Raw genomic sequence first — 17639 nt, forward strand, 5'->3', positions numbered from 1 at the left:
CCTCTCAGTAAAGCAGGACTGAGGCTACTGTATGAGCAGATGGCATCGACTCTCCTGGCCTGAGGTTCAGCTGACTTGCCGTCGTTTGATAAATCATCCGGGACAGAAAACAGATGCCGCAATAAAGAATGGACAGGATAAAAAACATGACATGGATTATAGTATATCACAGACTGTAGCTGCTGCTGCTGCTGCGCTGTTTTGTTCGAGGAGGAGCATCTACGACCAAGTGCCACATTTTCACCACCTCCACCTCACATGAAAAAGCCTCGGTAAGAATCCACACACTGTTGGAACAACCACTCTCTCACTGAAGTCCTGCTGCGTGTCAGTGTGTTTGGGGCGTGCACTTGCCTTCTTGAAGAGGCGTCCCGAGTCCTCGCTGATCTGTGCAAAGCGGGGAATGATGTTGTTGAGGTAGAGGTCGGACAGAGTGGCGCGGTCGCGGCTCTCCCTCTTCACCTGGAGCAGCAACAGGTTCCAGCAGTTCACCGGAGACAGAATGCTCTGCTCCTTCCTACAAACACACACACACACACACACACAGAGACAAAGAGTCTGTGAATTTCTCTTTTCATTGTGCTGATTGATGTGCACACACACACACATGTAAAATGTTGAAATGTGGAGACAAGCACGCTGTAAAATAAAAATGCACTGTTAATTATAGTATGTTCTTAAAGATCAGACAAGTCTTTGGTAAAACAGACAGGGAGGAGTGAGCCGACAGATTTATGCCTCAAAACTGCCACCCTCTCACTAACACACACAAACACACACACACACGCATGCATGCATTCCCGAGCCCCTTACCCTCACTTTAACCATCACAACTAAATGTCTAAACCCAACCCTAACCCTAAAACCAGACCGTAACCCCAAAACAGGCTCTTTTAAGGGGTGACTGAATGTGAGGACCACCCAAAATGTCGTCCCTTTTCCCCCAAAATGTCCTCAATCCTTAACTTTCTTTGGTCCTCACAAAGATCCTCATACAAGAACACACACACAGGCCAGCTTACACAGGGGATTCAGCCAGGGTACAAAACCCAGCAGGAGGAGGCAAGACTCACAAGTACAGCTGTCACAGAAAATGACTGGGGGGGGGGGCTAGAGAGAGAGAGAGAACATAAAATGTCTAATTTTAATGATTTAATTGTTCCACGGTGCTTAAAAGCAGAACGATGGAGGGTTTTTAACCCTGATTTAACAGCTTCAGAGTGGCTGTGATGGTTAAATGGCTTGTTGCGGGGAGATTGGGGGGCTGTCTGTTCGTGGTAAACCAGCCTTGCAAGATCAGAGCCACCGATACGAGGTGTTCTCAGAATCAGGATGTGTCCAGAAACCAGGAACAGGGGCCACACACGCGTGAACATCGAAACGTCTTTTTATCAAATGGTGAGAATCAGAAAAACAAGCCAAACGGATGGACGCGGCTCTGCGGCGTGTGTTTGCTGGCTCCACTGAAAACAAATGCACAAGGCCAGGAAACAGAGAGCAGATAATGTGGTAAATGGATGGATGTTAACAGTGGTGTCCCTGTAGGGGGAGCTACGATGAGAAAAAGGCAAAACAGGGTGACAAGACCTACAAAGTTCCACTTTAATTGTCTTTTGTTGTTTGCCCTCCTAAAGCCATATGCAGGGCTGCCACCGCCTTGTTTATGTGACAGTGTGTGTGTGTGTGTGTGTGTGTGTGTGTGTGTGTGTGTGCGTGTGCGCGCACACTACAGCATGTGTGTCTGTGTGTGTTTGTGTACAGCCCATGTTATGGGTGAATCATGGATGATCTTGTGGCTAAAATGGATTATGCCGCAGTGTAAATGGATGAAAAGTCTTTAAGAGCAGCTTTAACTGGATAAAGAGCTGCAGGGCATTTACATTACACACACACACGCATGCACACACACACACACAGCACTGACCCGATCATACACAAGGTCACAGAGACAGAGAAAGGCTGTGTTTTCAGGAGTATAAATAGATTGGGAAAGTTGTTTGTGTGTAAGAGACAAATGTTACACTTAAAGCTACTTAACTGGGGATGATTTGTACAATTGGGACCAAAATTGAACAATTGAGGAACATTTTCATGTCAGTTAGGGTTAAGTAAAGGTTGAAGCCTGGGTGAAACGGAGGGTTCATTGTTTACATGTAGGTTGGGATCTGATGAGTCACACTCATGTGATTCGTAAGGGTTGAAAAAGTCTGGGTATTTTTAAAATGGGAAACTTTACATGGGAATTATCATGATTAAACGGGACATTTTGAAAATTGAAGGTCGGGAACTTACATACAGTTGGCAAATAATATATTGTAGCATAAGCTTGACTAAAACATTTGAATATTAATGTTATTCTTCAATCCCAGACACTTGGCACACTGCTTACTGCAGGGCTATTGAGGCCACACCCCTACATGCACTATGCATTCCACTATCACATGACATCACAGAGGATTTCTAGAAACCATCAATTTCCAGTTAATTCTCGTGGAATTTAGTAATATTTCAAATATGACTAAACTAAAGTTCCCCTGAAAAGTTTCTGGAAAATTAACCGGTAATTTTCCGGCCCTTTGCAAACACAGTGACTCGCTGGTCCAGGCTGTGACTGGTCAGCTGACAAACTGAAACAATGGAACTCCTGACGTGTCGTAAACTAAAGTGGAGAAATCATCACGTGGACGTGCGTGTTTGTGTCACTTTCCTCTGCCACTTCTCTTCAGCTCTGTTTTCCGGTGCGTCTGTCTTCACTGTTTGCACAACATGTTCTTCTGTCACAACAGGGCCACAGTTCCTCTATTTGTTCAAACGGCCTGCGGCTCTGCTTCCATGTGACATGTCGTCCTCATGTCCACCACTGATGGTCACCATGGTGACGGCACTAAAAACACTGGTTGGAAGTCTCTCTGACCCTCAGCTATCACAAGATAAACATTGAAATGCCATTGGCCCTTCTGAGGGGACATGGTGAGTCCATTTGCTGCTAAATGGCCGTTGACATTCAGGATCAAACTACACCGCATTAATCAGGGAATGCCTGTTGGCAATTTTGCACAACAAAGGCCGAACCAGCACAAACACTTGTTTGAATAATGAGTACAGGACCCTGACATAGACTGTATGTAGAATTCAACACCGTCTTCCAGCTGCAAGACGAACTCCCACTGTGAAGCTGTGTGTCAGTGTGTGAAGCACCTGCAAACATGAGTTCTCTTTGCACCAACGGAGTTGCCCCTGGAGGCTAACTGCTACTTCCGTCCTACTTCCTTGTCTCCACTTGTCAAACCTGATATCATGCATTTTTAGATAGATAGTCTGCGATCAGAGCTGGGACATACAGAACTGCCATGTTTCCCATATTAAACACTGATTATGTTTGTTTTTCTGCAGCAAATAGTTCATTTATATAAATGTTTGCCGATATCCGATAATACATTTTAAAGCCAATATCTGCCGATACTGATACCGTGCCTAATATCATGTATTAGGGCTGCAGCGATTATTCGATTACTAAATTAATTGTCAATTTGAGTGTTTTTTTAAAGAATTATAACAAGTTTCTCTGATTCGTCAGCTTCTTACATTTTTACATTTTTTACATTTTTACGGACCAAACAAATACCTGGTTAATCGAGGAAATAATCATCAGTTGCAGCTTTATCGTGAATCCCTAGTTAATATAATGATAAAAAGACATGTGTTGAACATAAGAAGTCTTTATTTTGAGGCTGCCATGACAATAAAACTAGGTTTTACTAAATTTGGAAATGATCTGATTTTGGAACACTGTGACTGAGGGGAAAACAAAAATACAGGAAATGCTCTGCGAGACAAACGTCTGCTTTTCTGCAGTACAGCAGAAACAAAAAAGAGTGTGACTTTTTGTATTTGTGTATATTTAAGCCCCACAAACAATAATACAGGGACTTTAGGTAGGATAAATAAATACAGACACAACGGACACACAAAAGGCAGTTTTAAGATATTTGTGGTCACATGATCCCCCAGAAAACCCACATCCACAGTGAAATAATGTACAGATGTGGCCGAGCGTCATGTGAGTGGCTCCATCGTAGCAACAATGAAACTGCACAGATCTTTAACATAAGGTATTTGGACTGAATCTGTGTGCAACTTGTGAGGCCTTTCTTCATGTGACCTATCGGGACTGTCAGCCTCAGGACACACACACACACACACAAACACACAATATGGTTAAACAGTGTAACCCCCCACCACCGCTGCTGTACACAGTCTGCCAAATAGCAGGAATACCAGGAGTCTCTACGGGATCAGCACACACATACACAGACTGCAGGCACCCCTCACACACACCACAATTCTGGGAGCACCATCAACGCCTGCCTGTGTGGAGAAACAGCCACAGGGACACACACACACACACAAATATACACACACATAACCCAGAAAAATAGCTGAAATTCCGGCATGGCACCCGGACTGAGCAGCAGCAGATGCTGAGGGGGCGGGGCGGGGTGGGGGGTGCGGGGCTACATACACAGATGTTGGAAGGACAGGAAAGTAGAAAAAGAGAGCGGGAGAAGAGCAGAGACGGAGGGCAGAAGTAAAAGGAGGTGGAGGAGTTGGTCCGTGGGTGAGTCGCAGTGAATCCTGCTGCCTCGCGACGACTCCATACGCTCTGTTCTGACGCGGAGGGACTTTCTGCAGCAGCTGCGGTGGCTGAACTGTTTAACCGCACATTTTATCATCTGTCCTTTGCCCCACCTTCTCATCTGCTGGGCTTCCCTCCCCCCAATAATGCAACAGAGGGAAACACACTCCTCAACTGCCTCAGTATTGATCTAAGCTGGAGGGTGTGTGTGTGTGTGTGTGTGTGTGAGAGAGAGATAGATGTGTTTGCATAGGGGTATGTCCTCTTGGCTGGAATTGGGTTTCGTTTGGAGGACCTATTGATTCCTTCTCGGCTGTGTGTGTGTGTGTGCTTGTATTTGATGCCTCTTTAGGACCCTCTCTGGCATAAACACTGACCTTGTCAGGAGAAGTTGTCCCCATGGAGACCAAAACCTGGTCCTAAGGACGCAGAACCTCATTTTCTGAGGGACTGGTTACGTTTTGGGCCACGTTTTGAAGTTGTGGTTAGGTTACGGTTAGGGTTAGGCACTAAATGGTTATAATAAAGGTTCGCGATAAAGCTTTGTTTAGGCTGTGCAACTGAATTGAAGTCAGAACATGTCCATAGAAGAATAGCAGTGTGAACCTGTGTGTGTTCTTTTTAGGGCTTGAAACAATCATTTACTAAATTAAGCGTCAACTACTTTGATAATCCATTGTTTTTTTTTAATAATTAAAACAAGATCTCTGAGTTTTCAGCTACTTAAAATGGGAACATAAGACAAGACAAGACTTTTGAGAACTTTATCCTTTTTGAGAATTGGAAAAACTGACGAACACTTCATGGCACAAACAAGTACTCGATTAATCGATTATGAAAATCATCGTTAGTTGCAGCCCCAGTTCTTTTATGGGTGTGTTGAGGACAATTAGGCTGGTCCTTGTGTTCTTTCAGGGGTTAAAGCTTGGTTTTAGGGTTAGAATTAGGTTTAGGAGCAAGAGAATGCATTATGTTTATGAGTCACAAATGTGTGTGTGCAGGTTTGTAGGTCTGAGGTGAATGTTGCCGCAACAGTGCATGCTGCATAAGCAAGGAGGCCGTCAACACTGCATGGTAGTAATTTTCTCATCACACAGCTTTGTTGACATGGAGGTGGATGCAGAGGAGGTCACGGTTGACAGCAGAGAGGAGAGGAACGAGTCCAGTGTTTCTCAATATTTAGACGCTCTCTTCCCAAATTGTGATAGACAAGTATATAAAAACTGTCAGGACGTGGTTTTTCGCCTGCACTGAAATTCTCTCTCCGCGTTAGTTGCCGTTAAAGTGCTGAGCGCGGGTTAAAGCTAGAAGACGCAGGAGGAGAGGAGAGATGTGAGCAATAACGGAGGAATGGTACGGACCCGGGGGGGGAGGGGGGGGGGTGGGGGGGGGGGGGGGGGGGGTGGGGGGGGGGGGGGGGGGGGGGGGGGGGGGGGGCCTTCATTTTGAAGAGTAAGCAAATAGTAATGAGTCACAGCTGTCATGACCCGGTAAACTCTGTGGGTTGTTTAAAACACAAACACAAATACAGCACAGTAATGATGCGTTAATGATACTCGTCGTGATCACAGGGGATTAAAGCTCCTTCAGATCAGTGTCATAGAAGAGATCGTATTCTGATCAACATTAGGAGTATTTTCATTCATTACTTAAGAGAATGACTTTCCTTGTCAAAATCCACCTTATTATTCACCGGATGCAAGGAGTAATAATAACACACACACACACCAACAACTGCCAGAAAAATGACACAAGTACACGTCACACTGATAAAGGTGATAAGCTCCACTGTGGATCTTATGAGAGAGAGAGAGAGAGAGAGAGAGAGAAAGAGATAGAGAGAGAGAGAGAGAATCCCTGTTTGGGCAAGGTTACATACACAGCAAGACACTGTAAAATAGTTAGAGCACAAAATCACCACCTGGCCTTTTTGGCATAAGCACACAAACACAAACACACACACACACACACAAACTTGTTTTTATATCATAGCTATCATGCATTCCCTCGCCCTTTACCCTAACATTAACCATCACATGTAAGTGCCTTATCCTAACCCTTAACCTAACCCTAAAATAAAGTCTCAACTCTGAAAAAGCTCTTTTGGGGACCAGACCAGACAAAATGTCCTGCACCACTGTTCCTCTCTGCATCCTTGAGGTTCATTGTCTGTCTCTATTTTTATTCTCTCAGGAAGGAAGTCACTAGTTTCAGAACCATTCCGCACTTCTTTAAAAACCAAACCGGAAGACATTTCACTGCACTTGAAACAAAAAGGAAGATCATAGCTCGTCTCGGGGCAGTTTTAACTGCCAGTATTATGACATGTGTGCGTGCAGCGAGTGAGTCATACTTGAGTAGATGGTCCTTGGTGCTGCGCGTCTTGGTGAGGAACCTCTCGGCCAGCTTCTCCAGGTTGCGGCTGTAGTCCATCTCGATCTCGGACTTCTTCCTGAAGAAGTCCTGCAGATCCTGGAGCAGCTGCACCCTCAGCTCGCACTGCTGGTCCAGACATTTGAGCTGTTCCACCAGCTGGGCACGGATCTCTGCCAGGGCACAAAGAAAGAGAGACCATCACATATTGACATCATTGTTAGGGTTTATCTCAATCTCAATGAATGTGCTGAAGCTAAAAGAAAAATGACATGCAACACAAACTATTTGCGTCCTTGCACATTTAAAGCGGAACTATGCAGTATTTGTATCCCCCTGTACTGCCTGTTAGCAGAAAAACAGCCTTGCAAGATCATGGCTGCTGACCCAGAGTCCTCAGAATCAGGAGGCCTCACAAGAAACAAGAACCCTCAACTCAGTTTCCCCTTAGTTGAGGAATATCTTCATTCTTTTCTTTGCCAGTGCCCACACTTGGTCCTGTTAGCGTAACTGTTAGCAAAGATGGCGGACATGAGGTCCTGTCCCCGTACGAGCGGGTCTAAAAAAGTGTGGAATTAGATAGACGATATTAGAAGATATTTCTCAACTCAGGGGAAACTGAGGTTGGGAAGCGCAATTTTTCAAAAATACTACCCCTATTCTAGTAAAACAAAGCTAAATGCTAATCGGCGAATGCTCCATCCACATTCAATACGTAGACTTTATGCACTTTGTTCTCTATGTTGTGAATAAATGGAGAAATCCTGCACTTCAGTGAGACAGATGTATCGCTACACGAGTGTCTTGCTCTATCACAGAATCGTTGTATCGTGATATTATGGGTATCGCATGTATTTTACACTATGTGTATTTGCACTTCCTCGATGTCTGTTTTGAGTGGGTGGTTTACTGGCTGTTCTTCCATCGGCATGGACATTGACAACAAATGCACATGGCTCTCTGTGGAAGAAAAAGGGCGAAAAATCCACCAGACTTGCAAAGTTCTGCTTTAAATTCAAAGTCACCGCACAATGGGGAAGTATACATCGCTGACTGAAGTGAGACAAAAGCCACGACAATGTGTAAGGAGTCTAAAGATGTCTCATTTTTCACAGTTGATGAGGATGGGCCCGGCTCCAACAGCCGACAGAGAACTGACTCTTCTGCTCGGAGAGTTTTGGATGAAATCCATTCTCCTCCCACCAAAGCCTGCTGTGTGTGTGTGTGTGTGCATGAACATCATATTTATACACACATGCATGCGGCAGCCACAGCAGCACTCATTTATCCCGGCTCATCACTTCATTTTCCTGCCGCCGCCTCCTCCCCCACTTCCTCTGCCATGCTGTACACTCCCGTCTGGCCTCAAATTAATAGAGTGCACTTAGTGCAGCCACACTCGCTAACCATATTCAATAACTGGCTGCAGAGAAGTCCTCTGGAGAATCGTGCCTATTGCGGAGAAAGACCAGGAGGACACACAAAACCTCCACAGCAACACGTGCACACATGTAAACACTCAAGGACACACACACACACACACACACACACACACACACAAACAACAGCAGTGATAAGCAGGTTCAATGCTAACAGCTGACAGATTAATGCCATGCTCTCATAGCTGCCTGCCAATTCCGAGTAAGCTGCATATGCGCCTTTTAAAGTGAGAATTCGGTTTTTTGTACTTGTGGGTTGTATGAGGTTATTGACACGTCGTCAGCACCGACTTCATTGAGCGCTGAGAGACAGACGCTTGCTCTCATTGAAAACAAGAAAATACAGATCTTAGCCATTTAATAAATGGCTCACCCAATAAAACCTCTGCCTGCTTAGGTCTTTGATTTTTGTATGAATGTGTTGGCTGCGTTATCTTATCCAACTGGAAACTGGAGTTTCACTCCTGCACCAAAGTCCATGGGGAAAATTAGTGTTTTTACATCACAACACACAAGACTGTTAATCCACTGCTGCCTCCATCAACAACTTTATACATCTTATTCTATAACTTCGGTGCATAAAACGTTTTCTTTGTATTGACCCGAGTGTCACAAATGTTCCAAACAAGGCAGCAGTAGAACAGCATATCCTGTATCCACGCAAGCTAAAAATCCTGATTTTCTCAATGAAGTTTGATGTGGAAGAGTAAACAGATTGTAGTTTTCGTATTTTTTAGTCAAAAAAGCTTGACTAAAAGTGAGATCCAGTGGGGAACATATTGTTAATATATCATAGACAATTAAGTATACATTTTAATCGGAAAGTCTTGAAAAATCAGTTTTTTCAGTCATCTTTTCAGTAAGAGCGAGCGTCAGTGTTCCAGGCTGGATTAATCAATTAATCGATTATTAATCATAGACTTTTTTACAGTAATCAAAACAAGCTTTTTGATTTTTCAAGCTTCTTAAATGTGAACATTTTCTGGTTTGGACAAAACAAGACGTTCGATAACATCATCATTTCCAGGTTTGGTCAACACTAGGATTGAAACTAGCGATTTTCATGATCGATTAATCTGTTGATCATTTTCTCGATGAATCGAATAATCGTTCGTCAGAAAATGTTGAAATCAGCGTTTCTCAAACCTGGAAATATGTTCTTGAATGTCTTGTCTGGAGTTTATTTCTTTTATATTGAGCAAAGAAACCACATTTAACAAGCTGAAAAATCAGAAAACCTCAAACTGATGAATAATCGATTAATCGAGTCATTTTTTTTCCAGCCCTAGTAAACACCGATCAACATTTTACAGACCAAGACATCCTGAATGAATCGAGGAAATACAGATGAATCAGTTATGAAAAGACAGTTGCAGCCCGAGTTCTAAGGGACAATGCTGTGTAAAGCCCTGCTGTCAATGCGTTAATATCTCATACAGCCACACTAAAAAACAACAACTAACCTATGCTTTTAAGAATGCATACACTTCCTTAAAAACTCAATACACTTCTGCTCAAACTCCCCTCCTACCTTTACAACGCTGGCTGTAGAGAAAGCGAACAGTTTTGGCCTCCATCCTGGCTTCAGTGCAGTGCAGACTAGTCTACATACGCAGTAATTCAAACACACACACACACACACACACACACACGCCCTGACAGTCAGGCAGAAACCCAGCGTCTGGCTGACAGCGACTAGTGATGCCGCCTTTGTGTTTTACAGCTGAGAGAGCAGTTTCTCATTCCCACAAAGAGAAGTGGTATCTAAATGTGTCTGCGACGAGCCGACTCTCGCCTCCCACTTCTCTCACTCACTCACTCATAAACACAGATGAAACACTGTGTGCCACACTAAGCAGTGGGCACCCGCTGCCTACACACACACACACAGTGCAGTCTGAGTCAATCTTTGCCGATCTTAACAGGGCCAGGAAGCAGCAGTGTTTCGTTACTGTACATGCATGACACCACTACGCAAACATGTGCCGCGGCTAATAAATGTGTCTGTGACCGTAGCACTAATGACCTGGTGTGAATATTTGCCTTAACGTGTCATTATCTCACGGTCTGCGTGTGCATGTTTGTGTGTAATTTCCTAATCACACAGCATTGTCAATGACGGGGGGGACGTGGGGGGGGATGAGTCAGTGTCCCGCCTCTCAAGGCTGCGGCAGTAAAGTTCCACACAGCGGCCTTGTAATTAGTTGGACGGAGACAATAACACATGCGCCAAACACCTCCATCATAAACAAACGTCCACCATCACTCATCCACACGTCCGTCCGTCCATGCAGCGAGTAAGAAAGCATAAGGTCATCACTTATCAGCAGGTTGGGCTGCGGATTAAGAAACAAAGTGACAGGCGTTCCCATGTGACCACAGTGTTTAGACAGAATGTTTAATGAGGGGAAATAGATTTAACAGAGAGGACCTGACGTGAAAGCCCCACAGAGCCCCCGACTTGTCACATCACGATGACGAGCGCGTGATTCTGACAACATGCTTCATTTACAAAATATATAGCTCTGCGTGCGTGTGTGTGTGTGTGTGTGTGTGACAAAACCACAGCGAACCCTAGGCTCTCCACACCATACCATACTGTGTTGATACTGGCTGCTAAATGGAATTAATTTCCCCGGGGGATTAAAAAGAAGTCTTTATTCATATACATGTTGTTCTTGCCAGCAGGAGTGGAGATTGTTAATGGAGAGAGTTGAAGAAGGAGAGAGAGAGAGAGATAAATGCAGGTCTTCCTATCTGTGCCGCTCCCCTGTAGCGGTCATCGTCCCACTGCTCCAGCAAGAAGTGGGATGTGACCTGGAATGTGACGCCTGCACCCCCCCTCCAGACAGCCCCAGTCACATTTTCCAGGCAGATGAGAGCAGGTCTTGTAAACGGGCTCTGGGATTTTACTTAACTGATGCTCTCCTTCTTTTCTCTCCCCCCTCCCTCCCTCCCTCCCTCCATCTCCTTTCCCGTCCTTTGTCTGTAGTGGTGAGAGCAGTCTGACTAGTTTCTGACTAGTATATCAGTGCCCTTAAATATTTATTCAGTTTATCATTTTCATCTACTTTTACGCCAGTTTAACCCTAAACCCTGTCCGGTCCGGTCAAAGGAGCCACCTGCTGGTTTCCAAATCTGGATGTGTTTGTCCGATCACATCATATCGCAACATAATTCCTTCAGTATTAATATCACAAACGTTTGATTTACTGTATATCAATATAAAGTTTATACACTGTGCACACACACTTTAAAGCAGAACTAAGGAGATTGGGGGCTGTCTCCAGTCCCCCTAGAAAATCAGCCTTGCAAGATCAGAGCTGCCGACCCGGAGTCCTCAGAATCAGGTCTCGTGAAGACTCGGGTCTCACTAGAAACATGAATTGCTTCACGGCACTACACACACACACACACACACACACACACACACACACACTCGTCTTTAAAGATTTCACCCAAACTTGCCCTCACTTATCATCCATTGTTGATTATTGTGCTCGTCCTCACGCAGACAAAGTGAAGCAAAAACAAAACAAAAGTGAGCGAGCCGATGATGGATGAAGATAACACCGCTACAGTGACACTACCACCGGGGTTCGTGTCTGCTGTTAATTTGGCGGTGGGTTGAAAGCAGCTGCTCTGCATTGCCTCAAACCAAATCAGAGTCAGACGTGTCGCTGCATACAAATGTGTGGAGGGATTCTCAGAATGAACAGGAAAGCAAAAACAGGGACATCTACAACTCCACAAGGCAAGTAGCAGTCGCAGAGTGGTGATCTCATTTTCTGGCCTGCACATTTGGGAAGCACAAAAATAACTTGTGTGGTTAACTTTTAACTGCTTTTAAGCAACACACCACCAACTTTAGGCGTGTGTGATGGTTGCTCGGGATGCTGTTCTGAGCCAGCTGAGATACAAGAGTCACACATTCTGTGTGGTTCGGTTTGGTACAGTACGGTACTGTTTGGAATGGTAAAGCCCTGGGTCGGGTTGCATTTCTGGGCTGTGTGACGTCGTACCAACGCGAAGACATCAAACACGACACAACAGACAACAATGAACGGCTGGCTGCTGTTTGCCGGCATTTTTGTTCTTCTTGGTGAAGCCGGTTGAGCTCCAGCCTGACCTTACTGTACCACTATACTCTGGTACCCCAAGGGAAGGGTGCCAAAAAATGGGAACGCAAAGAAAGACGTACCATACTGTGCCAAACTGAACCGTTCCCTCGGCTGTCATTCCAATGTTTTGACAGAACAGGTCAGAAGCATAATACCCAACCCTAACCTGAACCAAACCACAACTCAAATCTTAGCACTAAACTTAACTAGTTCCTCAGAAATTAAGTTATGTCGCATTAGAACCAGGTTTTGTCCTGCCAAGGTCAGTGTTTATAACCGAAAAGGACCTAAAGCGGTAACAAGTTCACACACACACACACACACACACACTCTGTACACACATACATGTGTCAACTGTTTACGAGTGGACGCGATGTGTGTTTGAGACAAGGCTTGAATTGGTTGGCGATGGAGTGTGAGGGAACGTGCCAACAAACTGGCACAGTGACAGTCCAAGACAACAATCCAGTTCATTTCAAAGGTCTGTCTGTCAATTAAACTTACAAAGAGGAAGACCTAAACCCGGACGTCCCAATCATTTTCAGGACTTTGGAAGCACTTCCACAGCCTGCATGTCCATGACACTCTCACGGTTGAATCTTCAGTACAACAGAGGGACAGCTGCATTAGAAAAGTATTTCAAATTTACTCTACTCTAAAATAACGTTACATTATGAATTTCTGTGTTGATTTGCCTTGAAGATGCACTTCAAGTCTGAGAACAAAAAGTCAGAATAATAGAACAGGTTTTAGGCAAACCCCCCAGGTTAGTCAAACTTGTTTGGGGGAGAGGAATGTAAGCCTGTCCCCCACTAAAGGACAAATGGACAGATTTCAGTCCCGATCTGGCCCTACTAACAATCGCGGGTGCCTTCTGATTTTAGGCTGATTTGATTAGCCTAAAATCAGATTATCTCTAGTGTGAGGGTTTAACATACACAATTTTTACGTTATCGGTCTTCCCAACTTCAAATTACAAGGATTAAACATGGTTGATATTTACGACTGAACAGTGATTGGGGGCGTGAACCGAAACCCAGCAATAACCAATTTTACTTCTGTTTAGAACCTTAAATTGTACAAGCCAAGTTGATTCCGTCTTCTCAGCCACGACTTCATCCACAGTTTTTTGTGTTTCTCAGCACAAAACATTGCGCACACACAAGATCTAATAATCTGTGAGATCCCAAATCCCTGGAATCTCCTCCCTGTGGTCCTGTGTCTTTACTGGATCATCTAGTCTGTGCTTTCTCAGGATTAAAACACTGAAAATCTGTTCCAAAGTTCCTAGTTTGTGTGGTCAGATTTGTAAATCCTCTAGTGTGGGGCAGGCTTAATGTGGTTCAGTGAAATACGGCTAAACTTGTGACCACTTGAGTTTCTTGTGCTGTTTGACAGCGTCGTTTTTGTGTGTCGGAGCATTTTCAGACCTCGGCGACAATCTTATCATAATCAATACGGACATAAACAATATTTAAGACCCACGTTGTGGATAAGCCAGGATTATCCTTTGAACACAAGCTTCCTGACAGCGCTGGGGGTGAGTGTCCATAACCTGTGCCAGCTAATCAGTAACGCAGTGGGAACAGGCACACACTCAGTTCCAAGAAATCCAAGACAAGCACCCTGGAGAGCTATAGCTACCAGCGAGCTATAATATTACCCATTCTTCTCCCTGTATGTTTGTGTTTTTGTGTGCGTGCACGCGTATACGCTGTACTTATGCGTGGTCTTTGCTGGTCTTTGTAGCTCCGGGGGCTGATACTGCGGTACAGAGCGGCGAGGGAGAGGAGGGTTGGGCAGCAAGTGTGAGTTGTACCACTGTGAGCTCATACTATTGTTCTCAGAAGAATGAAATAAACAGAAAGAAGCAGGGCCACTGCGTCACTGTGAATAATATGTCCATTCATCCCTGTGCACACAGGAAGACACGACAGAGAGACAGGAAGTCAGGCCCGGACCAGTTCACTGCCAGCAGGGACCACATGGGAGGGGAGGGTCATACTAAAACAACTACAGGAAGTGCGCGTGTGTGTGTGTGTACTTGTATCTGTTAACTCTTTAGGACCTTTTTTTGGGGGGGGGGCATAAACACTGCCTTTTTTCAAGACCAGTAGTCCTCCTGCAGACCAAAACCTGGTCCTAATGAGGCAGAACCTCATTTCTGAGGAGTTGGTTAAGCTTAAGGCTAAGATCTGGATTGTGGTTATTGTTATAGGCATTACATGGTTATGGTTAAAGTCAGGGAGAACACTTTGGTTTGGGCCTGTCCAAATAAATGGGAATCAATGCCAATCCTTAAAAGGAAAGCCGCGTGAAACCTGTGTGTGCGTTTCAGTCTACAAATGAAAGGCCTGAAGAAAAACAGGCAACTGTGGAGTTCACAAATATAACCCGAAACCAGGCAGGAAAAGAGGGGAGAGAGAGAGAGGGAGGGAGGGAGAGAGAGAGAGAGAGAGAGAGAGAGACTGCCGGAGAGAAAGTGGGACAGGGTTGCAGTTTGAAGGGCGGCGAGTAGTGTGTGTGTGTGTGTGTGTGTGTGTGGATTGTGGGGCCAAGGGACGTGATTTTTAGGCAGTTGAACGAGTCGGTCGTCTGAAGCCTCAGGTTGCAGGTAGTATTTCTACATCAGATTCTTCAGGCGGGTGGAATCTATTAGTTCCAGACATGCCTGTCTAATACTACTTCAATATACACACACACACACGCGCGCGCACACACACGCGCGCACAAGCAAGAGAGGGGAAGGGAGCAGAGGAAAAGATAGAATTACAGTACAGTAAGTGTTGGAGGGAAAACTATTGCAGGAATGGGAAGATTCCAGCTAATGTCTTTTCTTTGGGTCTCAGCCTTTTCATCTGAAAACACACACACACACACATATACAACACAGACACGCACAAAATTTAAATAGGCATTTCCTCTCTCACCCAGAGCTTAAAACTTTTAGGAAAAGGCACTGTTGTCTTAAGGAGGGAAGTCGATTGGCTTGGTGACTCAAAGACATGGAAAACCGCACCGAAGCCAAACCACGGCAGACCTGCTGTGTGTGTGTGTGTGTGTGTGTGTGTGTGTGTGACAGAGCACAGCCGACGCACAGGCAGCAGAGAGCAGGGGGAAGAAAAGCTGCTCTGTGTCTGCGGCTGTGCATTCGTAAAAGTACGAAGCACAGGAGATTTCACGGCAAACGCAACAGAATTCATCGGCATCTTGCGAGTAGATCAAAAACGCCACTTTCAACCTCACTTCTTTAATGGGTAACAGAGAACTGGGGGGTGGACTCCGGCCAGTCACAGGCGAGGGGACTTCTGTAACATGGATGTGGTTTTGGGTATAAAAAGACAGAGAGACCACAAAAAAACTGTACCTGGCAAAGTTATGTAGCAGACTGCTTTTACTGCCATGTGCAAGATTCGAGTCTAACAGCGCGGAGAGATTCAACGGATGAGAGCAAAAGTACAGTCGAGTGCTTTAAACAAACACCAAACTCAAATGTGGCAAGAGGCTTTTGCCAGCTGCACACAACATGGCAAATAATCACCATTAGCTGCTCGCTTAAGAGACACGGCAAAGACATGGCGCCACTTTACATGGAACATTACATTTAACAGATATACTGCAAACTGACTAATATCCAATCCAATCCAACTTTATTTGTTAAGCACTTGAAACAAACCACAGTGGACCAAAGTGCTGTACAGAATAAATAAAAGACATTATAAGTAAGGTTCCAATGTAATACTTTGACAATATCGCAGCTCTGAAAATCTAATGTGTAACATTTAGGACAGTTGTCTTAGACAGAAATTGAATATATCAGTATATTTATTTGAATATGATCCCTTTTAATTACCAGTCATTAGCCAGAGTGTGCATTTTGCATTTAGGATGCCATAAAATTTCTTTTAACACTTGAGGGAAATGTGACATCACTATTGCTTCCATTTCAACAATTAAAATTCATCGAATGCTGAAAAAATTATCATACAAATACAAAATACATCATTCTACCACTGCAGTTTCTGTCCCTATTTTATTGAGCTATGTTTTTAAGGGGGATTCAAGTGATTAAAAAATGGAGATCGATGATTATCATGTGAGGAACAGCTGCTGATAAACCTCGCTTAACCTCTGGATCATTGCTGTGCGAGACTCTCTTGTTGCACCATTCATAATGAGAGTCGGCAGAGGAAGAGGAGGAGGAGGAGGAGGAGGAGGAGGAGGAGGAGGAGGAGGCGGCTGTATGAAAGCAGAGTAAAAAGGAGGTGACAGTGAGGGAGAGGGGGGGAGTAATATTGGGGGTAGTGCTCAGCGGGGGTAAATTCCTCTGCACTACCCTGAACCTCTCCGGTCAGATCAGGAAGTCATTAACCCTTTACTCGCCAGCAAAGTGCTTCATCTTCAGCACACACACACACACACACACACACACACACACGCGAGAAGTGCTTTCAGTGTGACTGTGTGTGTCTGTGAGATAGATAGATAGATAGATAGATACTTTATTCATCTCACAGAGAAATTCACAGTGTGTGTGTGTGTTTGTGTTAAAGCATCCGTGGCCCATGTGAGCTCTCACCGCGATTCCTTACACTCTGATCTCAAAGCACAGGTCAGAGGTGACACAGCAAGCAGGGGGGGTGGGGGGGCGTGGTGTCCGTCACCGTGTCAACCAACTGGTGGAGGACACCCATCAGTGGAGAAGGAGCTCCCACGACTCATGCAGCCTGAAGCCACTCCACCAAATATCCATCACGTGCGCCGATTCCTCTAATGGTGGCAGAGAGGTTGGAAGGGTTGGAGATTGGGGGGCTGGGGTCTCTATGCATAATGAAACAGGCTGCTTATCAAACGTTAACTAGCTCCTCACCCAGTTACAGCCCCAGTGAAGAAAAGAAGCGGAGGGAGCGCTAGTTGGGGGAGGGAGCGTGTTTGAGGATGGAGGGACTTCAAAATGCAAATTGTTGAGGCTGCAATTTAGGAAACGCCTAATGCAGCATATGTGTCAGTGAAAGATCCTGAGCCATTTCTTACATAATACATACATGTTGGAATACTTTGAATATTTTG

At 44.9% G+C, this 17639-nt stretch overlaps 1 protein-coding gene across 3 annotated transcripts in view; it reads right to left on the minus strand.

Moving 5' to 3' along the window:
* The window catches only part of srgap2 (SLIT-ROBO Rho GTPase activating protein 2), a 65536-nt gene that overhangs the window by 23255 nt on the left and 24642 nt on the right, over positions 1 to 17639 (minus strand). For all 3 annotated transcript variants that reach the window (XR_009240392.1, XM_058631049.1, XM_058631048.1), the window contains exons 2-3: positions 6990 to 7182; positions 355 to 517 (exon numbers count right to left, since the gene is read on the minus strand). Coding sequence is in view for 2 of the 3 variants with exons in the window: in XM_058631049.1 (XP_058487032.1) it covers positions 355 to 517; positions 6990 to 7182 (356 nt within the window). In the remaining variant the exon portion in view is untranslated. The remainder of the gene's footprint in view (positions 1 to 354; positions 518 to 6989; positions 7183 to 17639) is intronic.

This window comes from Solea solea, chromosome 6 (genome assembly GCF_958295425.1).
Source record: "Solea solea chromosome 6, fSolSol10.1, whole genome shotgun sequence".
NCBI lineage: Eukaryota > Metazoa > Chordata > Actinopteri > Pleuronectiformes > Soleidae > Solea > Solea solea.